This window comes from Caloenas nicobarica, chromosome 14, assembly GCF_036013445.1.
Source record: "Caloenas nicobarica isolate bCalNic1 chromosome 14, bCalNic1.hap1, whole genome shotgun sequence".
Lineage (NCBI taxonomy): Eukaryota > Metazoa > Chordata > Aves > Columbiformes > Columbidae > Caloenas > Caloenas nicobarica.
The window spans coordinates 5,329,052-5,354,179 of NC_088258.1; the positions used below are offsets into that span (position 1 = coordinate 5,329,052).

General features: G+C 45.0%; 1 protein-coding gene across 3 annotated transcripts in view; it reads left to right on the forward strand.

Annotated features, from left to right (window-relative positions):
- The window catches only part of MAD1L1 (mitotic arrest deficient 1 like 1), a 370,492-nt gene that overhangs the window by 228,474 nt on the left and 116,890 nt on the right, over positions 1–25,128 (forward strand). For all 3 annotated transcript variants that reach the window (XM_065644520.1, XM_065644519.1, XM_065644521.1), the window contains one exon: positions 14,048–14,255. In XM_065644520.1, coding sequence (XP_065500592.1) covers positions 14,048–14,255 — 208 coding nt within the window. The remainder of the gene's footprint in view (positions 1–14,047; positions 14,256–25,128) is intronic.

The window sequence follows — 25,128 nt, forward strand, 5'->3', positions numbered from 1 at the left end:
TTTTTTCTTTGCTGTTAACCTGCTGGAGGATAAAATGTATAAATTTATGTAAGTAAAATTTTTATCATTCTAGAGGCTACTTTTTGCTGGTTCAGGCAGATGAATTCTGAGGTGCTCGTTTACTGTTCAGTATCAGTTTGGGGCAGAAACTTCCCGGTTCTGTCAGTACATCCCAGGTGCATCAAAGACTGTTTAGGGGTTCTGCCTGCGAAAGCAACTTGGAATAAATGCCTTCAGCTCCCGCGGAGAACCTGCCTACTGCTGAAGATTGCAGCTGAACTAGCAGTAATTTTAAGGTATTAAAACTGCATTAAAAACAGAACAGTAGTTGAAATATGAAAAATGACCAGGTAATTGCTACCGAAGTCTACTGAAGGAGAAATACGTTCCTCCATAGGAAGTGTGATCTGACCCCTGGAAGTCGGTGTGATCGTGTGCCTAAAGATGCAGTCTGAAAATCTGTAGTTACTGAAATACGGAAAGGCTGTCTTGCAGGTTTGCTCAAATAAATTTGAAAAGATGCTTTCTCAACTGCAGCCAGTCTGTGTTTCTGAGTTATGCATGTGTTACCTAATTAAAACTTAATGCGAAAGAAGTAACTACCGCAGAGCAAGAGCATGTTGTGATAGCTGTTGTGTAAGGCTGAACCGGCCTCTCCTCGGTGGTTTGTTATAAAATGGTCAGAGAACTGGTTTCCCACTGAGAAACACTAGAAAACTAGAATTTCTCCTCATTCACGATTTTCTTTCATAAAATGTTGTGATTCATGTTGACTATGAAGGAAGTGATGATAAAAATCAAAGCCTGAGTTCTATACAGCAGGAAGTCCTGTGTTTTGAATGAGGTTTTATGGGGTCTTAACAGTTTATAGGTTGACCTGGCAGTCATGATTCTGGAAAAACTGTAGTTTGTAGTCATGATTCTGGAAAAACGTGGCAGTAAAATTTGAAATCATTGCCCCTTCACATCTCTGCACAAAATGTGCTTGTTGTTCTCCAGTCCATTAGCATGGTGAAGTAAAACTGATGAAATAAAATCAAACAGGACACAGGACGGTTGTATTTCAGACCATTAAGTCGTGCGCTGATGTCCGGACAGTTTTGTGCCTATCAAATATATTTCAAGATAAATTTGAATCTGTTTCGGCTCAACTTTGTAGTAGTCTAAGCTTGAATAAAGATGTTGTTGGAGGTGAATTGCTCTAAGGCAGGTTTAGCATGTTGAGTCATTTTGCCAATGGGCTGGTGATCCCAGTGTGATGCTCCTTAGCGTTTTCCCGCATCTTTGGTTCGAATTGCATTTAAGAACAGATGGATGAATAGTAGCTGAAGCTTTGTAGGAAACCAAGATGTATTTTCCCCCAGTGGAAGCCAAGAAAGTGTATTTAAGCAGATGGTTGTGCTGATATAAGTGCCCCACGTGGACAAATGGTGGGGGGATGTAGCTTATGGCACCTACAGAGGTGCAGCAAAAATTGCAAAACCCGTCCTCACGCCAGGAATGGTTTTCTCTTTGTCATGGGAGTAGAAGGGTTTAAACTGAGACTTTTCTCTGCAGACAAGGCTCAGGTGCATCCCTCGTGCTGTCCGTGCAGTGCGGACGGCGCCTGCTCCTCTCCCTCCTGCTCCATCTTACGCTGCTACGATACAGCCTGAAATTCCCCTTCTCAGCCCAAGAAATTATTCCCATATGGAGAGTTTCTGGGTCTCATCAGCATATTTATAGAATCATAGAATCGTTTTGGTTGGAAGAGACCTTTAAGATCATTGAGTCCAACCGTAATGGGTAAAACAAACCCAAGTTACCAGCTCTTACTTTCTCAGGCCATATGTAACTAGTGAGGGGTATTGATTTAGTTTTGGTGTGATGTAGTTTATAAATATGCATGAGGATTTAGGGTTATTTAACTGTGCTTTTTAATTCTCCTTGCATTGCTGACTCTTCTAGTCGAGAGTTTCTTTGTATGCACATCAAGCTGCTCCATGGCAGCCCCGTTCTCACTGCCTGGGACCTCTCAAGTGTTTTTAATCCCAAGTCTGTAGAAACTTTTAATGTTCAAGGAATAAAAGGACACAAAGTGATGCCCTTCTGCATGGGGACCAAGGGGGCAGAGTCCAGGTCCCTGAGGAGCTGGGTAAGGAAACCTGGGACCAAAAGGCAATTGTCACCAGGTGGGGAGGAGGAAGGAGATGGAGGAGACCTTTTCCACGCTCCTGGAGAAGTGGAAAAGAGCTCTTTTCATCAGGGATCTTACAACTTGCTTAAATAAAGTAAGTAACCTGATGAAATGGTGAAAAGGAAGGGAAAATTAAACATTCGCGTATTTGCCCTGAGGAGCTGGAAGAGAATGTACCCTCTGAATCGATATTTGGGTGTTTTAGATACTCAGGTCTCTTACTTGAGAAAGAGTAGAGCAAACAAAAGTGGGTTCTGCATATTCAACATATCTAAGCAAAACTGCAGTGACTCTTCCTGGTGAATAATGTACAAGGAGAATACAAGGAGAATAAGAAAGATATGTATGTGTATACACATTTTTCTGAGCTGTTGGAAGCTCCCTATTTGCTCTCTCCCTTCTCTCTCTACCAATTTATCAATTACTAGAGAAGTTTCCTCCCGGTGCCCTGGCGTTGAGGTGGTTTTGGGGAAGATGAGCTCTCCCCGGGAGCAGGCTGTGCCAATACAAACACCGCATCGCTGAGAAGAGACCCTGACAAAAAGAATAAAACTTGGCAATTCTTCTCTAGCTCTTCTTTCCCTCGGTGTGTTGCAGGGACACGTTTTGTTTTCCTCATATTTATCTTCTGCTTGGCCAAAGCAGAAGGAGTGTGGGAGGCGATAACCTCTCGCAGTGAGAGGCTGCAGCGGAGCTTGTTTAACCTGGAGCACATTTGCTATAAAACCCACTCAGACGCTGCCCGGCTGCTCGAGGAGACTGTCAGAAATGAGTCCTCCAAACCATTTGCGTCTGTCACAGTTCCTATATGATGTGAAAGGGAGCTTGACTTGCTCTTTAAGTGGAACCGCTTCCAGCTCGAGGCAGGGAATCCGTTAATGACGGCGGGGGAGCTCGGCCAGGGCCGAGGGTGCACGTTCATTCACTGAGGGGCAGTGGAGTTATTCAGCGTTTGCTTCGTACCCTGTCAGGTCGGAGTGATACATGCAAGGACATATAATAGTACTTTCATATGCATTAAATTACAGGCTCAAAACGTCCTGCCTTTAGGAAGTGTCAGCGTTGCTGTTGATTCTGTCGTGGTTGACCTCGGCAACCAGCCTATGCAATGCGTTTGCTGGACAAATAAGCAACATGACTGACAGCTCTTCTTGTCACTTTTCAGGCTTGCATGTGTTCAGCTGAACTTTGCATCCTGCAGTCGGATCATGAAGGCGGTGGCTTTTTACAGGATTTTTAATTATTCATGTTTCTTCTCCTATAAGATACTATCTAAAAATAGGGTTTTGCTAGAGGTTTTGCTCTTCGCTAATTAGATATATTGACTGGAAAATCTGATTGCATTGCTGTTTCGCTTTCCTTTATAGAGTCTTGAAAGAGGGACCTCTGGCACCGTCCTGCTCTCTGCCTGTCCCATGGCTGTTTGCCACCGAGGGGCCCGGCTGGCACAGCCCACCTGGGATCTCCCCTTGAAATCCCATCTGAATTCATTCCAAAGTGGAGCTTTGCAAGGAAATACAGAATTAGAGAGACATTAAAACGAGATTTAGAGAACGTTGTTGGGAGGGAAAGCTTTGCATGGTTGAATATGTGGATTGGATAAATACTACAAAAAAACCTCACGTCAAGTATCTTCTGTCTTTCTTGTCTGTACAGTATCTGTATGTGTGTGTTGCATTCAGAATAAGAAAACAGAGCAGCAAAGAAGTAGTTATTTCTTTTTAAACTGTGCGTACTTCTCTTGCAGAGCTAGGCTTGGTCCGACACTTCTCAACAGTATTCTTAACCAAAGGTGACTTCATTTGTATGGGTAGGTTAATAAAATGGTTTTTTGAAATTCAGATCTGAGAGACAGCATTTCTCACCATGAAGTTAAGTCTCATCACTGAAAAAGAATTTTTATAACTCTAAACTATAAGCTCTTTGGGACTGTTTTCAGAACCTATGTGCTTTTTATTTTCAGTGTATTTATCAGAGGTTTTTGAACCATCACAGGTCTCCTCTGCATACTACCGGAGTGTAAATAATAGCCGCTTTTTATGGACTTTGTTCTTTGGAAATACAGACATCCTTGGTGTGAAAAACCGAGTGTAGAAACCCCGGAATTCAAATCCCTCTGTGGTAACAAACTGCCCTAGAGCAGCCTGTGATTTTCTTCCATTTCAGTGAAAGGAAAAGCAGCAATTGAAAAGGACAATGAACATTCGAATGCATTTTTTCTTCTAGATTACCCAACTCCATGCCATTCCATGTCTTTCTGTCCTGACTCTTAACCTTCTTGTCACGTTTGTTTGCATCTCGGACCTCATCTGAATGCCTCACTCAATGCAAATTATAGTCTTGCATCCTCCAGGGGATAATGCGTTTGTAAGTGAGTATAGAGAAAAGATCTCCTTTTTAAAACTGTACCTGAAGGGCTTCACACCGGTGAGACATTCTGTTTTATTACTTGTATTGCAGCAGTGCCCAAAATGTGTTACATGTTGTACCAAAAGATATGCTCTGGTATTAGAGCAGCGTTATTAGGGCGATTAGAGCTTTTTTTTGTCTGTGATACATCCCAACTCCAACCGACTCGCTGTCTCATTGCTAATTTGCTGTAGATGCTGCGGTAAAAGAGGGCCATAGGGAGGAATATCAATGAGTATGTGTAGTGTGGCAGAGCAGCTCAGGAAGGGGAAGAAAAAGACCTGTAGGAATCCTTGTGGGAGGAGCAGCTGGTCCAGGTGTCCGAGGTGACATTAGTGTTGGCGTGGGGAAGGTGCTGGGCGTTCCTCGTGTCATTACGTGTGAGAGTAAGGATCCAAAATCTGTTGCCCTGGTGGGAACTATAGAGGAGTTACTGGGGATGAGGAGGCGTAACTCAGACAGTCACAGGTTATCTTCACCTCCGCTGTCCTGGAAATGTCTACCGTGGGTGTCCAGGAGGCCAGAGAAGAAGGGTTGCCTGGATCAAGGTGTATGGACAAAAGGTCGCGTCGCTGGGACAAGGATTGGGGAAGAAGTAGCAGGAGTTGGGCTAAGCACTGGCTAAGAGAAGGACGAAGAGGTTGCCCAGGTGAAGTCCCGCTGCAGGTCGCAGGGCTGCGCGTGCTGCAGGTGTGCACACCGAGGTGATGGAGGGAGAAACGTGCGATACAAGGTGGGGAACCGGCACGAGACCTGGCGAGAACAAGTGAGCCTTTGCCCAACATCCAGCACCTTCTGTTTGGTTTTGGGGTTGGTTTGGTTGGTTTTGTTGGTTTGTTTGTTAAAGGGGTTTTTTTGTTTGTTTTTACCCCAACTGTTGCTGATTTGGCGTGTGTGCATACTGGCAAAGCTATGAGGAGCAGGTGGTGGTTGTTGCTTGTTTGTTAGCTTGCTTCGTGTCATGTTTGCAATCCATTTGTGTTAATACAGCTCCCGTTCCAAGAGCTTTAAAGATCCCTTGGTGTCGTCATCTTCTGTGACAGAGGGAGCTGGGGCTGGTCAGCGTGCTGGGCTTTGTGCGCTGGGTACAGAGGGAATTCTTTGGGACGCGGTTTAGTTTGGGTTTTACTCTAATCACTTTAGCAAGCTTGAGCAAAGAAACAAAAACAACAAAACCAAGAAACAGAACTTCCATTAAAATGGCGTTTCCTGAGGTAGGATTGCGCTTTCTGAGACTGTCTTGTACTGGGTGCAGAAATGCCTCCTGTATCCTTTTGTAGGAGAGAGTTAGGTAACCAAAATGATTTAAAAAAAAAAAAAACACTGTTAAAGTAAAAATAAAGGTAAACCAGGAGAAGCTGCTCACCTCTATAGTCAGGCTGTGTCTAGTTAATAAGCTGCTGCAACAAGAGCTACAGATGGGGACTTTACATGTGCCTTTCAGGTGATAAATTCCAATTTTGCCTTCCCCTTTTTTTTTTTTGTTCTCCATCTTTGAGCAAAATTTCCAAGGGGTATTGATGCAGGACTAACAGCAGACAATTCTTGATGTAAATGCTATAACTGTAAGCTGAAGATAAATACTTTCAAAGATGACTTCTAGTGATTTGTGACTTCTTTCATAATTCAGTAAAAGCAACAGGGTGTTTATTAGCTGTGTGCAAAGCCTGTGTGTGTGCATGGCTGTATTAACTCACAAATACCACATGTTTTCGGAAAAGCAAAACGGTAATTCCAGAAGCCTGAAGCCCTGGGAGAGGTATTGCGTTTCTGTTGCAGCTTGAACTATGTAAAGGATCTGTGGTCAGGAGGAGGCACTGAATCCCAAGAAGAAACTTGCAGGTCCCCAAAAGCAGCACCAGCCCTTCAAGCATCAGAAACTTGGATTTTGCAAGAACTCAGTAGCTGGAGCCTGACACAGTGAGAGACCAGCCAGAGGCCTTGGGTAACGTTTTGTCATGAAACAAGAACAAGAGATGGTCATGGATGGGACAGAGCACACAGCAACCCATGACAGATCTGGACCCTGGGGTTTATGTAAGAACCAAGGAAATCAGACATTTTACCCCACCTTGTTTTTTCCACAGTTGTTTGGTCGCTCCCCCACCTTGGCGCTGCCTTCTCTCGGGCTCAGCAGAAAGTCCTGTCTGCTCGCGGTCGCCAGTCACAGTCCTTACTGGCCAAGGCCCCTGGGCATCCCCTGACCTTCATCCCCGTGCATCTCTCTGATCTCCAGGGTCTTCTTCCACTTGTTCCTTCAGCCAGGATCATCACCTTCTTCTTTGCAGGCCCTCTTCTTTCTGGGACCACTTCTCTTTTTGAGAATCCCTCTTTTCAGCACCAGCTTTCTTTCTGGAACCCTAAGCCCCTGGTTTTCCCCATCTAAATAGTCTAAATCATTTATCAGCTTCTGCTCCACGTTCTAAGCGGTGATTCTGTCTCATGTCTCTCTCTGTAGGATTCAGGATGTGCCACTTCTGTTTTAGTCCAGGTCTTACCAAAAATTACAGCCAGACTGTGCTTGCAGTGAGCAAGTAGCATCTCCTGCTTGAGAGTTCAGAAGTTCGGTTTTGGACATTCACCACGTACATATACCCAGTTATCTGCCGTGTGTTAGCGTTCACAATCTAAGCTACTTTTTGCCTACAAGAGGTAGCAAATGGAAGCAAGAGCATTCCCTGGCCAGTTGGATGCTTTTCAAACACTCCCCTTCCATCAGTGCTCCAGCCGATGCTTTTTATGTTTTATGTCTGTATTTAAGAACCTTTCCCATCTATATCCCACAGATAGATGCAGTCTTTATTTTGGGTGTTCTTCCAAGGTAACTACTGACCTATTATTCCTTTAAAGCTGATATAGTCTACTAAGCTCCTTAGATTGTTTCTATTTAAGTTCCCCAGTATTGAATAATGCATCCTAGTCCAGAAACATTGGAGATTTTTCTCTTAAGAAGTCAAGATGGAAACAAATTCCTTAGCTAAGTATGCCGCAGTGTGTATTGCTTGTACTTGGGTGATGCTCACTGTATGCGAGAGTTGCACAAAGAAGAAATGGTCCTTTCCTTGAAGAGCTTCCAATCGTCAGCCTTTTCTCAGCAGGGGCAAGCACAATCTGTTACACTGCCAGCAAGTAGCGATTAAACTCAGCTGTCCATATGCTCCACCAGAATTTATTGTGCTGCTCAGAAATCACAGTCTTTTAAGGTTGATAGACACCAAGACTATGAAAAAAATAAGGCACTTAAGTGCACGTCAGCCTCATGTATGGGTTTTGACAACTTTGCTTTCAAATGCATTAAACAGGAGGAGCCTATGAGGATGTGAAGTCAGTTGAAAATCCTTGACAGTGTTTGCTGACATTGCATCCTGACAGTCATTGCCTCCTTGGGACATATGAACTTCTTTAATTTCATTAGCGGTGTTAGATAAACGGATTCACAACAATCGAGACTATTCCCTTTGCTACCAGTTCTACCTTCTGATTAGAAATATCAGTAGTAGATTAATAGATCTTAAATGGAGTTGTTAAGCATTGAATGTTTCATCAAATGTAAAGTAGTCCACATGGCTTTAAGTACTTTATTCTTATCTGTGGGCTTGTGAAAGTGAGTTGAGTAGGGAGAAAGGCTTTTATTGCGCCTGGAGAAAGACATCCCTGAATTGGGACTGTGCAGTTTTCAAACAACCAGGAGAGATGCCAGAATAAGTTCAGCCCTTTTCAAGGTGCTGTCACTGGCAGCTTTCATTGTTCTTCTGAACAACTCCCCTTCTAAAGGAAAAGTTTCTGTTTTTCGGAGATTAAAGCAATCCTGTCTTCATTCATTGCTTCGTCACTTGACTGATTCCTCCCTAATGGGGAGATTACTTAGGAAGTTTTTGAGCTATAATTTCAACATGCAGACCAACATACTGACTGTTTGCCAATAATACAGTTTTAAAAAATGACACGTAGCATCAGCACAATTATCTCCTCAGAGCCGTTTTTTTCAGGCTGGGAGATGGAGGTGGGAAGGAAGGCAGCAGTGTCTGACGTGAGCAGCTTGTACCTCTGTTCTAGGTGGCAAATTGGCCCTGTTGCAAATTCTCTTTTCCATAGCAAGTTTATCGATAGCCAGAGTCTTACTAAACAGTTCTGCCACGTCCCAGTGTGTGCTTAGGACATATCGCATTGAGACAATATTTGCGTGTTGCGCCTGCGGTGCTGTCTCACGCAACGGCTGCGCGGCCGGGACAGAAGTGGTGGGATGGTTCTTCTCAGTGATCTGTGGGAGAGTTTCCCTTGTGCACACCCTGGGGCGTGTGTCTGGAAGGCTTAGGATAATGCATCAAAACAACATTATTTCACAAATTGCAGAACATATTAACATGTGGAGTCAACAAAACATCTCTGTAAAATGTCTGGTGCCCTTTGGAGAACACAATTTTCTTTTGCTGCCTTAAGCACCAAATCAGCTAGTTAGCATCTTGCTTTCCAGGAATGAATAACTCACTGTACTATTAAGTGTCAACCAGACTTGGTTGCAATCAATCAAGGTATTTATTGCTTCCTCCTAAATAAAGCACTGTGTACATTTTTCTGACAAATCTGAATTACTGGCTCAACGTTATTCCTTGAAAGAAGAATCAATGAATGCCAGCAGTTCTCTCTAGTTCAAGTTATTTACTCCTCAGCATCTCTACGATTTCCAGTTTCTAAAGTATTGGGAGAAATAGGGGTAAAGAGGGGATGCTGCTGAGAAACTAGCAGTAATGTATCATCTTCACTATCTGTGACACTGGCCATGATGTGCTGATGAGTGGAACAATTTACCAAGTTATCTACTGAATGAACCAGGGACAGGGTGGTTTTCCAACAAAGGGACTGTCTATAGGTCATGTGTTGATTGCATCCCCCAAATGTCTCATATTTCTATTTAAAGGCACTATGAGCTTCGGTGGATTTGGTCAACTCTCACATTCAGGCCAAGTTTCAAACCTGAAGCACGCTTTTCCACGCTTCTTGGAGAAACCAGGGATGCATTACTACTTGTCGCAAGATGCTTTTTAACTCTGTGAGGCAATACCTCCTTGCATGAGTTTGTTCAGCACAGAAGCAGCATCCGGAGCTGCTCCTGGGCAGTTGCTCTGGGAGTCCCAGCTCCTGTTCAAAGGGTCTGGCCACCTCTTCTGTGCCTTGTTTTTCAAATGCCACTCTTTGCTCTTCCTCATCAGTGGCCCTAGATTAGAAATTATTTTCTAAATGGGCAAATCTGTTTTAGGTCTGCCAGCACTCAAACCACTATTTTCCAGGTTTCCGGACAAAATTCTGATCAGTAAGACCTATTAATTGTGGGGGGAAGAGCATTTGACAGAGAAAACCAGCAGTTCAGATTTTCCAGAGCTAAAGGGAGTCCAGGAGGAGGTTGTTTGCTTTCTCCAGTCCCTGTTTTTTAACTAGCGTTAGGATTTCGTTTCTTCAAATGCTAGTGAGATTTTTAATGCTGCTTTGCTGTCTGCTATATTGAATGGTTTCCAGCCATGACTCTTCCAGGAGCCAACCTAAGTCACTCCCAGCCTTCAGAAATGTGGAAAAACACTCCAAACGATTGAAGTTGTGATACCATTTTGGCTGTCTGGTATTACATACACGTGCGACCGATCCCTTTGATCAGAAATTGGCTCCGGTCTGCACCGTTTCCGTGGAAAACTTCCTGTGTTTATTTGAAAATCCATAGGATGTCGGTGAATTTCCCGGAGACTTCAGTAACGCTCTGCTTGGTGCAACTGTATGGTCCGGTGGTGAGGAGGGTCATCTCTAAGACAGGTTTTCTTTTAATTTCTGCTACAGTGCTGCTAAGGAGCCTCAAACTGGAGAGTGCATCTGTCTGTACCTTGATGCCCCTCACAAACTGTGCTTCAGGTTTGTTTTTTGGGCTTTAGGTGGTAGTTTCTTGTGGGGTTTGTACAGCACCTGGCACTCTGGGATCCCTGTCTCACTTGGTTTCTTTAGGCTTTACTATAATATAAACCAGCAGCACTAATATTTTAGCTGTAGGGAGAAATGTGCTGGTTTGATGTGTGCTGTGTAGAATAAAGAGAAAGCTACTGCCCCTAGCCCAAAAATGTGAGTAGCATAGCAAATGTGGTAGTGATCTCCCAGAAATGTTAAATGAGATGGATTCTGCCACAGCCTTCCTATCACGCTGGATTTTTAAGATATTCACCTGTCTCAGTGTAGCTTCAGACTGACATGCTCAGAAGTGCTGCTGAGCCCCCAAAATAAGGCTGAGTCCTAGTGCTGAGTTTTAGAGCGTGATTTATCAAGGGGGCATGTTGTGAAAGGAGAGGATAGATGGGCTGAAAGAGCTATAAGAGCCAAAGCACTGTGGCTTCATAGCAGGGCTTTATAGAAAGGCCAGAGATATATTTTAAAAGAGTAAACAACCTGCACATAAAGCAGACTAGCGTAGCGTGTGTTAAAGCAGCCCTGGCAGGGAGGTAGCAGCATCTCCAGGTTTGCAGGATTTTCCTCCTCACCGAGACCCTTGTGCCGTCTCGTGCCTTTGCAGGGCTGGTGCGGTAGGAAAGTGCAGATCATCCGTGAGCTGGAGCCAGCGCAGCGGTGGCAGCCGGGGCCAGGAGGTCTGATCTCTGCCTGCCCTTCACGGCTTGTCAGAAATACCGCGGGAGAAACAGGCTCCGCAGCTCCGGTTTCCAGAGCATCCTTTTGGCAGCCAGCGTAAACCCCATGGCAAACTTTGAGGTTGAATCTCTTCCTTTGAAAGGCAAACACGAGAGTGAGGAGTGCCCTGACCTGTCTGGAACAGTCCTGAAATGCAAATAGCATGAGAAGACAGATAGCTGGGTGCAGAAAGATTTGTAAATGCCAGTGCAATGCTGGGGAGAATATACCTAATAAGCTGCTGTTACAGCTGTTTTGTGTTCCCTCTGTTCGACATCTCCAAGATGCTGTGTGGTCCCACTCCTTCAGTTTTCTACTGAATTTCTCTTGGCCAAGGCTGCCAGTGGGGTTGTGTCTTCTCTTGGTCTAAATGGCCTGTCTGTCCGGTCCAGGCTGTTTGTCTAGACCTCCTTGTGGAAATGCGGTCACAAAGCCCCGTTGCTGTGGGGCTGTAGGACAGTGTTGCCCTTTGAGATGTTCCCGTAGTTCTCCTGAGCACCGTGAGGCTTGGGCAGTGTGAGAACATGCATCACCTGCCTGGTACGCGGCCAAGGGCTGGCAAAGCATGTCCTCTGACTGCGGGGAATGGAAACGGCTGGGAAGGGAACCCAAGGCTTCCCTGCCTGAGTTTCCCCAGTTCTCTGGAGTGAGCTCCTTGGAGCAGGGCAGCCCTTTGGGGGTTCCCATGTCCTCCTGTCCTCCCACTCCCTCTTGCCCTGAGACATACAGATACAAGTCTTATCTCCGTTTGTTATTAACTCGTACTTACACTATGAAATAGTGACCATCTCTTCTACCCAGATGGACAGATGTGATTGAACTGGTTTCTTACGATGAGCACCACATTGGTTTCCCAGAGTAGTTATGAGGAACATCTGTACCCATTTTTTGTGGGTTTTTTGGGGTTTTTTTTCTGGGAAACAGCAGTGAAAGCATCTGCTGGTTACCACGTACATGGATGCTTTGCATGCTAGTCCCACTGAAATTCAGTGCTTTGAGTTATACAGTTTTAAATTATATTTTTGGTGGCAGAGGCAAGAAGGTTGTAGTCACCAGTGCATGGACCCCATGCTCTTCACCAAAAGTGCTTTTGGACTTCACATCTTCTCCCAGGTCTAAATTGCTTTTCCCCTTTGCCCACATAACCACCGGCATCCTGCCGGCCTCTGCTTTGGCCGCTTCTCCTCCGTGGTGGGTCCCATCTGCCTGGGACAGCCCCAGGATCCGGTTGGCAGAGGGGGACCCAGCTCTGAGGACCGGGGGGAGCTGTGATCACCGCAGCCCTCCCCGTGTCACTGCCCACGCCAAGGGACCCAGACCCCAACACTGCTCACAGGCACCTGCATTCTGCGGGTGAACACGCCTCTTCCAGCTGCTCTCTACCTAGCTAGCATCTAGAAAGCGATGTTTTAAAGGAGAATTTCAGTGTGGTTCCTGCAAGAGGGCACTGGAAGAGCTGTGAGATGTAGCAAGCATCACATGTGAATGTAAAAAATGTCCAGCCGGCCCTTACCTATGGTCCATCCAGCCCTGAAGAGCATCTCTGACTGCAACGATGGAAGATGCTCTTTTGGGAGGGCCCACAAATCTGGCTACGCTCCCCAGCAGCCGGAGATGCTGGAGGATGCGCCCCTGCCCTCCCCTGTTAGGGTCCAGTTACGGAGCTGTTGTCCATGAATTTGTCAAACCCATTTTTGAGGCAGTGCTGCATCTGCTGCCAGGCTCTGGGGCAGCGAAATTTCGGCAGTTCACTCCTTGCTGTGGGCAGAGATAGTTTACAGCGTCTGGATGGAGTATTTTCAATAAAAGATGTTTGGAAATGGGATCTTCTGGGGTCTCTTACCAGCAATGACCAGCAATTCAGGATGAGGTTGCTCGCTCTCTGCTCTGGTTTGTGTGAAAAAAAAACCTCACATAAAGTTCCTGCACGTCTTTAATGAAAATGAAATGATAAAATTGGGATAATACCTACCTCATGCTGCTCTTGAGGGTTAATTAATGTTTACAAAATCACTTTAGGTCCTGAGATTTAATTGAAGGAAAAATATTACCATATAAAACACCTTTTTATGCGGGCAGTGCTATAGGGTTTCAGCTGGGCAGAGTGCCGTGGAAGCCAGCGTTAGCCCATGCTTTACTACTTTTATGGTTGTGAGGCTTCCTGTAGTTTGTATGAAAATTGTCTCTCTGAAATCACAAATCTAACATCAGTGTTTTCCTCTCACTTTGAAAGAATATTAATTTGCTATCTTAGGATTTGACCATTTAAACTGCTATAAATACAACTCACCTCTGAGAAAAACGTATAAAATGAAATATCTGTTCACTTGCTTGGGACGAGCAGGTACAACTTGCTAAAGACTCCACCACTGGAGTCATATGGACGTTCCTGGCTCGTACGAGTAATAAATTAGGCGAGTGCTGAGTGTCCTGCTGTAGTTTAAGGGTGTATCTGTGTGTTCATTATAATCTCCTGCTGTCAAGAGATTTAAAATACAGCTATAAAACTTCATTCCTGGAGTTAAATTTAACTGCGGAGCTGTCAGCCAGGGAGCAAGCTCTCTTGAGTGGGTTGGTTTTTTGTAGGTTTGGTGTTTTGTTTTTTTTAAGGAGAGAGTAGCAAGAGAAGGAGAAGCAATACTGGGTTTGGTTGACTTCAACTATTGGAAGAGAACGTTATCACTGCCTAAGCGTCCCTTTTTCTGCTGAAACTTTTTTTATCTTCACACGAAGAGTGGCACAGGTTGGGTGGAGTTGGAAGTTCAATCAGTTACTCAATCTGCCTCTGTTTCTGCCACGCAGGGTGACTACGACCCCAGCAGAACCAAAGTTCTCCACTTCAGCATGAACCCAGCGAGCTTGGCCAAGCAGCAGCGCAAGGAGGAGCAGCAGCAGCTCCAGGAGGAGTGTGAAAGGCTGAGGGAGCTGGTGAGGGTGCTCGAAGGAGGCGGCTCCATCCCTGGGAATTTGGAAGGAGTTGGGAGTTTTCAGTCACCACAAGAAGTTGCAGGTAGGCTGCTGGCGTCTAGTCGTGGAGATGCACTTAGTCATCCGTACTGCCGGAGGAACCGACGGCAGGAGCAGATGGGGACATTGCAGAGAGTGTGCTTGATGGAAGGGTTATCAGGAAAATGAAAAAAAACTGGGTTGATGCAAGAGAGAGTGAATGTGTGGTGGCAATCCTGAGGCAGTTTGGTACAGAGGGTGAGTGGTAAGGATAAATAATAATAATTCATATCATTTGTTCATGATAAATGAAATACCAATACAGCAGCCTTCATAGGCTGGTGCTGCCGATGGAGTAAAAGGAAATATTTCCTTCCTTTCAGGGCTGGTTTAGCCCTTGAGGTAGTACAGACAGCAGGAAATAACTTTCATAGCTGCAGGGAAGCAAGCGGTTGAAATCTTTTCAGACCTGGCTTAAAACAAATTAATATTGTTTATCAGTGTATATGTGCCCCATTAATCACAGCTACATTCAATACTCCATGAAAATAGAGTACATCTTTCACCGAGCTAAATACATTTCACAGAATCTGTGGCTCTCCTCCAGTACAGTCTGTCTTCCCTTCACATACCTGAACGAGACTTTTTAGTACAATAACCCTAAAGTCAACACCTCCAGACATATTCTCAGGCTTTGTAAATCAAGGTAAGGATATCAATAAAACGTGACCCATCACCTACAGCACTCTGAGGGGACCACGCAGAGTCGAGTCCATGCTGCAGAACCCGAGAGATCTTACTGCTGCAACTCTCTCACGTGTACTTTGCCCTCTACGCATTTTTGTTAGAGAAGAGAAAAATAAAAGTGAGCTGTAGGTCCGTGTGGAGCTAACCTGTGGTGATCCAGCAGCACGTACATGGTCAGTGTCTGGAGGTCAGGGGCAGGAAGAGGGTCAGGAAGAGGGCAGAGCTTTCCTCGAAGGCTGTGTGTGCTGGAAACTCCAGACTCACAAAATGGCAGAGCCCTGGTTTAAAGAAAATAACACAAGAAAAAAAAGCTTTCACTGTGATGACTCCAAAATTCTCTGGAAGTAGCTTGCTAGTTTTCCCATTCATCAAACAACAGTACTTTATTACTGCTAACAACGTGCTTGTTCCAGCATCTCATACTGGATTATGGTGCTATATAGCCTTAAAAATATGACGGTAAGAAGCGTAGATGGAGTGGTTTATAAAGTGAAGAGCTGGCTGGATGGTAAAGGTACAATGACAGTTTGTCACTGCTGTTAGTGGATGCTCTAACAAACGTGTAAGCATTAAACACTTCCCGAATGTTGAAGGAATGCTGTCTTTGCCTGCAGGAGCTTCCTGTGAGACTCGAGCAGTTCTTGGGGATAGTTCTTGCCTTGCAATTTGAATTTGAAATGCACTGGTTTTTAAATTAGAGCAGATGCTGCTGCCCCGTGCCCCGCTCTGTCGTTACGCCCCAGCACATCTCCTGCTGCGGGTCCGCGGGTGCCGGTGCCCTCGCCCCGGGGAGCGCTGGTCGGGGCAGAGAGGATGGAGAGGAGGTCAGCTCGGTGTCTCTGCTGCTGGGGAATGAACCCCTGGGGTATCACCTCCAGTAATTAGACCGTTTCTTCTGGAGGAATGTGTTTCTTATGTATGCCTTCTGTGATTTGTTATTCATAATTATTATTCTGCTGCTTTTCACGCAGCTGCTTTTAGCTGTTTGTGAGGCACTTCTGTTCTGGGATGTTACCAGGTTTGTGTTCAGCTTATAAGGGATGCATTTTTAAAGCTGCTTTCTTTTCTGCCTTTGATTCCACCAGGAAAACAAACAGCTCACTGGGTTTCAGGGTGTTTCCAGCCTCTAATATACGTGATGCTTTTTTTCCTTTTGCCCCAGTCCCATGCTACATCATTCTGACTTCTGGTCACCAACTCAAACGGGAAAGAGCATCAGCTGCAGAGTGTAGCAGGGTGGGAAATACTGCGGTGGTATTTGTCACAGTCACAGGAGGGCCCTTTGCTTTCCCAGAGTGCCTGGAAACACTTCACGTAAACAAAACGGAGAAAAGAGCTGTAAGTGAAGGATGGAGGAGCCTTGTGGATGACTGTCTTTGAGACCAGGGCATGTGTACAGTAAGCCAGGTTATATGGAAAGATCTTGACTTTTTTCTTTTACTTGTCTGCATCGCTGCCATGCATGAGGAATGTTGCTATAAACAGTCCTGAACCCAGGAACGGCTGCCGTATGCCTTCCATTTTAGTGTGTCTGCAAGGTGTGAAATGGGGAGCGTGCGGCAGAAAGTCCCTCTGCTCTGTTTGTCACTGCGCAGTCAGCTGCCTTGCGGAGGGAGGTTTATTCTGCGTAACAAGGGAGCAGGTTTCAGCGAGGTTTGTGGAACTGTTTCTGTACAAAAATAACAAGAATTAGGCTTTTTCTTGCACCCCTTTCTGTCAGCTGCAGTACCCATCTGTCTGGTTATCCATCTGCGTTGTATGACACGTGCAAGAGGCAAATTCAGCGCTCTGAGCTTTTGAGGTGGGAGGTCCCTCATGTCAGAGGTGAATGGGATGAAGGGAGACCAAGGACAGAGTAGAAAAAGTGCAGATAAAAGCCGGGAAGGCAACATAGGTCATATGCGAGTTTGTATTTTGCCTTTTGACCAATAGAAGTAAATGTACAATTGTATTGTCCCGTTTTGCCATATACCCTGAATGGCTTATTGGCAGAAGTGAGGGATTTGGGTGGCCTGTAGCCAGTCAGGTTTGCTGTGTTCAGCAAGCTTATGTGGTCTGCAACAATTCCGCTTGAGGTTCAAAGAATTATAATTACACCAACAAAAAAAAGTCATTAAGGGCAATGATGTTGATGATTTTGGTAATAATGTATTGTCCATTATTAAATTCATTCATTGGACTGGAGTGCACCACGTTTTTTCTGATCATAGTTCCGACTCCTGGATAGGTAATAAGGAAATTATTACTGTGGACATTAAAGCTCATTAAATGTGACTCTATTAAAAATCAAGGTTATACTGGACTTTAAATCTCTTTGAGCATAACCGCTGGAGGCTGCAGCACAGCCTGGCAACTTGCCACACAGTTCAGTGGTCCTTTCCTCTCATTTATGCTGTAATAGTCTCTATTAAAATGAGTACCAGGGCTATTGCAGAGGAGAGATTTGAACAATGTGAGCTATAACAACACACCGTCCTTTCTCAAAGTATAAATCCGCACGCGGGGTTGCGCAGTATTAATGGGGCAGATCCACGGCAGCCGCATTATGAGAACGGGGTTTAAGTTTATGGGTGTTTTGTGTCTCTGCCGGTGGCTGCCCGGCTCTGGGCTGTGTAAGAGGAGAGTGCACCAAGGTCAGGCTCCCGCCTGGCGAGAGGCTCCGAGTCCTCCTGTCTCTGCCACAGGGATGCAGATTGGAACAGCTTTGCGAAGGTGGCGGGGGGCATCACCGCCCAGACGTGGAATCTCTTCCAGTTCTCCGTTTCTCCTTCCCATTCTCTTCCCACCTTTCCCCCACCACTTTTTGTATTTCAGGCTGCCTCTTCTGCTTTTTTTTCTTCCAGCTCCATAGCTTTTCCTCTTCTTTCCTATTTCTCTCCAGGCCTGTCTGCTTAGATCTTCCTTTTTTGTCTTGTCTGGTCCTGGCGGACCTCTTCACTTTTCTTTTCTGGTACTGCTGGAGATGGAGTTTAGTCTTAGTTTCAAGCAAATAGGTAGGTGGCAGGTAACGGGGAGCTGAAAGAAGTAATAAGTTGTGTATTGTAGCAAAGCATAGGTAGAAATGAGAATGTTTCAGGTGCTGATTATTTCCATTTGTGTTCTTATCCTAAAAGGTGATATGTTTGAAGGTAGGAATGGGATGACCCATGGAAGCTGGGTCCTGGCTAAAGAATGCAGTTATGCGAATTTTCCATGATTTCTCATGATTTATTGCTGTTCTGTAGGTACAAGTGGAGCGTTTTCTTCTTTCCTGCAGTCTCTCTCTGTGAGAAAGAGGAAATGTGCTTTTAATATTCTTTCTGTTGAGAGACAGGCTGGCGCCCCTACCAGGAAAGAGGATGGGGAAATCAACTCTGATTTCAACCATCTGTGGAGAATTTTGGAAGTGAACTATTTTCCTGAACATAATCCCACCAAAAAGGAAAGCTACTCATCCATCTCAGTGTCCTTTTTCTCATGTTAGGGAAAAGCAGGGTCCTGGATGAAGAACTAGGGAATCTCACTCTGAGGCAGGTGTTTGACCCTAAAAAAAGATGCTACATCTGGTGTTCAGCTGAGGCTGTCTCCAGCATCGCTGCCATGTCAGGGCCTTGTAAAAACCTAATTAATTAGAATTAAATTGGGTAATGAATTAATATTAAAATAAACTAATCTTATTGAAGTGACAAGCCAGAGATGGTAAAATTTGTCACTGTCCCAGCATGCCTGTGCTTCTGATGAATGTGTTTCTGAGTACAGAAGGTGACAAAAAAGGAGCAGATGGAATTTAAAAGTTGCTGTTCTCCATCCACAGTTGGCTGAGCTGTTGTTGCTTGGAAGCCTTGGTGCTTCCTACCCTCTGTGTTTAGGAAATCCACACGCGGTGAGGGCTGCACCTGCACATGAAACCTGCGTCCACCTGGTGAAGGATTTTTCTGTGACCTTAGTTGCTGGTGGGTGTGCGTGTGCCAGCGCAGACTCCGTATCTCGCTTGGTGCTGGCAGCTCCCAGCATCTCGCTGGTCAAACGATGCTGGACCAGGTGGGTGCACAGAGTGCAGCTCTTTTTCAATCACGTAATGCCTCTTCCTAAAGCAGGGAAGGATTCATTAGGAGACACTTCTCTCATGATGTTTAACATGCCAGTTCCCCTTCAATTTGTACTGAGGGCTTTGCCTTTCTGAAGTGAAGGTCCAGGGCAGTCGCTGTCTTCGAATGTTAAGGGACTTTTGGTAAGAGCAGGATGTTAGCCCTTTCCTGCCTGTATTTCAGTGAAAGTAATTGCTTTCTGCATATCCCCATTTCTTCTGAAGTTCATAAAGAGCTTGTCTTTGCCTCTGGTGTTTTGCTGCGCACTGATGAAGTTCTGTCCTCTTTCACTCCAGAAGTGGCCACACGTTCTTGATGGGGGAAGAAATCATTCCCTACTAGTACCTGCATCAGAAATGTTGCATAGCTTTAATGTGCACAACACAAATGATATGGAAAGTAGCACACAGGACGAGTGTTATTAGCTGCAGTCCTTGGGAGCTGCTTTACCTGACCCACTCGGAGCCGTCCTGGCCGTGCTGACCGTGCAGCTCAAGAGCGGTACGTCCTTGGGGCAATCCCCTCACCTCTCAGCTAGCTATTATCATTGTTATTTTTATGGTGCTAGTTTCTCTACTGCAAGTCATTTAGACCGGTCTGGGACCTGAATAGTATATTAAGACTGGGAATAAGCTGGTAGTTTAAATAGAGCTTACTATGATTTCCTTCCTTATCATCCATATCCCTTTGTCCCAGCCCAGCACTATAGGTAACGAGATGGGGCTGCTAAATATACCTGTTTTCCTAAAAGACTGTAGCCAAGTTGGGACCTCCTGTACTTCAGTATTGACAGTGTTACAGTAGTCGATGGGCAGAGTTCATAAAACCCTTTTAGATTACAAAGATGTCCATAGATTTGGGCAGTCTAGCGACAAGGGAAAAATACCTTGAAGCCTTTGTGTGTCCTGATTCAGCAACAGCTTGTCCTTTGATGGTAGATGCTCTGCACTACTGAAGTCTGCACAGGCACCTATAAAGAACCAGGATCCCTGGCTTGAATGAAAGCATAGTACCTCAAGAGAGCTGAAAGAAATGTTCCTAGGTTTAAAAATAAAAAGTTGCTTTTATCATATATAGCATTTGTCATCCAGATAGATCCCCAAGTTTTTTTGGAGATAACACAGAAATGAAGTCATTGCAGCAGTGAATATATTGAACCCAGTGTGTCCTGCCTGTGGCAGCATGCCATGCGTCTGTTCGGCAACCAGAGACTTGCCCCCGAGCACGACTTAATCTCTGCGCTGTGAACAGCGGGGACACGAGCGGGGGGACAGGGGTTGCTGACCGGGCAAAGCCCCGAGGATGCCTGAAGCTTCTTGTGAAACCGTGACGGGAGGTGCCAGCCAGACATTGCTGGGACTTTCAGCCTCCGTCTGCCGTCCAGGGAGCCAGAGGTTTCTAATAAATCTTGTAACCGAGTTCTGTTGTAGCTGTTGAATGTGTAAAACTTGATGTCAGTCAGAGGTTACTACCCAGACTGTACTTCGCCTTCACAAAGAGCAGAAGAGCTGTAGCTTTTCTTCCTGGCCCCTCTTTTTCACCCGATTCACGTGTTTCTGGAGGCCTCAGTTTTTCTGCTTTTGTAAGAGGCAGCCTGCGAACCTGCACAACACGTCTGAACGGAGCTCCAGTGATTCCTACAAGGGTTTGGTTTGGTTTCAAAGCATCTCCTGCCATCTTGCTCGGCACTGTGTGGAACAGGGGTGTCCAACTCCTTTTCAACGGGGGCCGCATCAGCCTCGCAGATGCCTTCAAAGGGCCGAATGTAATTTTAGGACTGTACAAATGTAACTACTCCTACATTTATCCAGTCCTAAAATTACATTCGGCCCTCTGAAGGCAGCCGCGAGGCTGATGCGGCCCCTGGTGAAAAGGAGTTTGACGCCCCTGGTGTAGAAGTTGATTACAAAATTTTTAGTAGAAGCAGAAGGCTTGCTCCGGAGAAAACAGAGCCACTTTACCAAGAAAGAAATAGTAAAATAAGTTGGGATGGAGAAGGAAATGGAAAAGAAAATAGAAACATGTATGTGATGAGGGGGACCAAATTGAAGCAATGAACTGTGAGAATATCTACAGTGGTTTCTGTAGCAATATGAGGAAAGAGGCTGCTAAGGGAAGCGTCTCTGGGCTTGGAGATCCTGCCTCGAGTCTGGGTGTAATGGAAATGAGCAGCACTGTAAGAAAATACCACTGGGGAGAAGGTTGCTATTTCCTAGGGTTGTTCTCCCTATTCAGTACTGACACAGTAAAGTTGTGATATTACATCTGAGAAGGAAGAGGTCACCTTTACCGAAGCAGATGGTGCTAGAGGTAGCTAATGTCTAGGTGACAAGGTTAGAGGTAGCTTCTGGGACCAGATAAGTCCAGAGAAAATGTGTGGAGAAACCTGGGCTGACAAGGAGTATTCTGTCATCTCCTCGCTTACTCTATATGTGGCTTTAGAGGAGATTCACAGTATTTTTAAGCTTCCTGACTTTGGTTTCTAGTTCTCAGTGCACTCTCTGAGTGAAACATGAAGTGACCGTGAGGATGAATTGTTCTCACTACCGGTCACGTCCCTTCGAGTCCCCAGAAGCAGCTGTGCTCCTCCACCTAGAACGAGGGGCAGTGCAGAGCCTTTGCATGGAGAGAAGTCAGTGGACCTGAAACCTTCCTTCTTCTGTGTTTTAACCCCTTCCCACTTGCCAAATCCCTATAAAACACCTTCAAATTTGTACCATACAGAAACTACTGTGTTGCAGATAACGCTTTTCGTGGCTGTAATTGTTCTACGTCCCCCTGGTTCTTCTATATCCCTCTGTGCTGATGGTTTCATTATCAACCAGAGACAAACCAACAGGCTGTTGAGCTGTATGAGACTTGGTAAAGTTTGGCAGTTGTGTTTTCCTGCTTGGGTATCTGAGTCAGGCTCTCATTATTTGGTCGTTGCCTTCTTGGTGGCTGTGTAGCAGTCAGGATGCTCCCACTAGATCTCTCCAGTCCAGCATTTCTCCTGAAGGGAAGGAGATGCAATATTATAATACCTGCAGCCGCACCATCGAAAATGCTCTTTCATTCATCAGCAGGATTGAGAAGAAAAGCTTGTGCCGGTGTCTCAAACTGAGGCCGACACCGTTTCCCTGGCATTAGAAGAACCAGCGCGACAGAGCTCGCCGGCAGGGCAGAGCCTCAGATCTCTGCTTGGCATCTTGTTGTCCCTCCTGGAAATTAAAGCTTGACGCCTTTATGAGCAGTAGAGAGTAGTGGAAGTCTAGCAGAAGAGCTTTGCAATGGCTGTTGAGGTTACCGGGAATGTCTTGAAAAGCCTTGTGCTGGCAAGGTGAATGTCCCCGTGGTTGGGGATGTTTATTAGATTCAGGAGGATGACAGGAATGGGAAAATACTGAACTTATTTACACTTTTCCTCTCAATACTATCCAAGATGGTGGTATTCTTGTTACGGCAGGTTCATAATGGGAAAAAAATTGCTGAATTTGCTGGTTTTTCTCTGGAGCCCTCATTTCCATTTCCAGGTAAGTATACGTGGCCGGGAGCTGAAATCTGAGTGTCTTCACAGAATAAATAGGCACGCCTTAACACTGAATCCCAAATGAGGTGGAGTGAATGTGTGGAGACTGAGAAATAAAGCATGTTGTCGTTCCACATTTTAAAGGGGGAACACACAACTAAAATTCAGCATGGGCTGTTTTTCAGGTTTACCTGCCTGTCTCTGTGGGAAGCTTATTTTCCTGGGAAATACTGTTTTCCAGTTGTGTTCCAAATTTTTCTTTTAACGTATTCCGATGATTTAGGGGCTATAAATGAAGTAAAATAAGGCTGCTTCAATATTCTAGAGCAGCGACTGTATTTAAGAAGTTTATATTTGATGAGTAAGTTGATGACATTGCATTATGTGAATTTGATGTGCAAACTTGTCACCAAAGTGTAAACATAGTGACAGCAGGACCAGCAATTCCCAGCCTAATCAAGTAAGCCGAGTAACACATTCTTTGAGCTATAGAGTAATAGAAACTGATTTACATATTAAAATGAGAGAAGCTACACAGATCCAACAATTAAGTTGATATTTTAATTGCATAAAAGTCAGGAGATTCAAAGTTATGTTTCCTACATCAGTTCATTTGTCACCCACATGTATTTGTAGTATTTTCAATGACTTTATTTGGTATGAAACTAGTGTGGATTAAAATGCATGAAATGTTAGCCATGGAAGAGAAGACAGCTTTGGATTTTCTGGGTTAGAAAGCAGACTAGGAGAATTGAGAATTTCTCGGTCTGTTTAAAAATAGTACAAACAAATTCCAGGTAATTTCTTCCTTGATATTCTAGTAGACATGTTGGGAGGGAGGGAGAGGAACTATGTTCAAATGCAATGGAAAAATTTCCCGTTGATCTCAATAGACCTTGAATTATATCCTTAACTTCTTGTTTTCTTTTTAAGGAATAAGCTTTATTTAATTGCAAATTCACGCAAATGCACTCGTACTGCTAAGAATTACATCAATATATGGATTCTGTCCTTGGTGTTTATGCTGGTTTCACAGTACTGATCTTGCATTCAGATAAGCACGCACATATACAGCTACTCTTATCTCCCCATGCTGATGTTCTGATATATGAATACTTGTTCCCCGCGCTCACAAAAAGCTATTCACATGCCAGGTCTGACGATTTTTTTATAATCCTTTTTTGAATTAGACTACAAAAAGAATGTGTTTGAAAAGGTTAACTAATGGATACACTTTTCTTCCTGATGAGGAAAAGAAAAATGGTGAAGCACTGAAAAATGGTCAAGCAGAGTTTTGATCAGGCTTTTCTAATCAAATACATTCTAGGCGGTGAGCAAGTAGAAGCGTTAATCCATAGTGGATTTATTTGGAATGGAGAACATTTATTTGGAAAGCAATCAGCGTATAAAAGCAGACACTTGTAATTACTTTGCCATCTTAATCATGGCACTGACATCAGCGATAACAGTGATAACATTGTGATAGCCTTTGGAATGTGGTACTGACATAAGAATGTCAATAGGGAGGACGAGAAGCCTCTCTTCACATCTTCACACCCATCAGCCTGGTTCGATAACGTCTAGGTATGCTGGGCAGCTTGTCCAGTGGCTACTAATCACACAGTATCCTAAATAAAAAGACGCGAGAAAAAGCCAGCACCTTGCGATCGCCTTGGGAATGCGCCGGTGGACACAGCGGTGACCGGAGCGCCGCCGTGCTGGGCTCCTGGGGGGGCGCAGACCGGTACATCGACCGCAGCTTCTGCACGGCGCTGGCTTTGGCGCGGTCATCTCACACTTCTGCCGTGGCTTTGTGCCAGGGTGGCGAAGGCGTGGGGTTAAACCATAGCAAGATTTAAAGTTCAGGGGAAAGTCGTGCCTGCCCATCAGGGATTTCTGAGCATCTGGGAGCAATCCATTATTTAGACTAAACTAAAGCTACCCGGTGTGGTTGATGTAGTCACAGCAGCTGATGCAGTCTTCACTCGCTATTTCAGTGTTTCCACATTTTCTCCATTTCAGTGCCAGGTAATCTGGCATGAGCTCCAGTTAGAGAGCGGTAAGTCAATCCAGCCTCCATTAGGGAACAGCATATTCATTCTTATATACAACTGGCTCCAGCTCGATGAATGAAAATCAGACAGATGAAAAGCTGGTCGAAATCAGATTCACGAATTGCCTTTTCTCTCTCTGGCTGCCTGAGTAGGTTTCTGTCTGTATTGAATAGAAGAGTCTTGATGCATCCTGTTGGAGTACTGTAGCATAGTGGGTTATTGGGTAGGTATGCGACTTTGTAAAGTCACCTTCTGCGATGATCAGATACCATCACAGGTGTGGAGCAGAGGTATTTAAGTTAAATAGATCAGAGACTTCTGTAAGGAAGGGCCGGAGGCGGCGGCAGCATCCACCTTCGCTAGAGACTGTGGATGTGTCATCAAAACCTCACCGCCGGTGGCATCAAAGGCAACGCGCAGATCTGAAGGATTCAGCAAAGGTTTTCTGAATAGGCTGATAATGACGACGGCGTGTGATTCCCCTTTTAGACTGCCATATTGCGATGACTTCCCCGGAATGAGGCAGAATTTAGGCGAGGCAAAGATCCTGTCTTGTTTTAC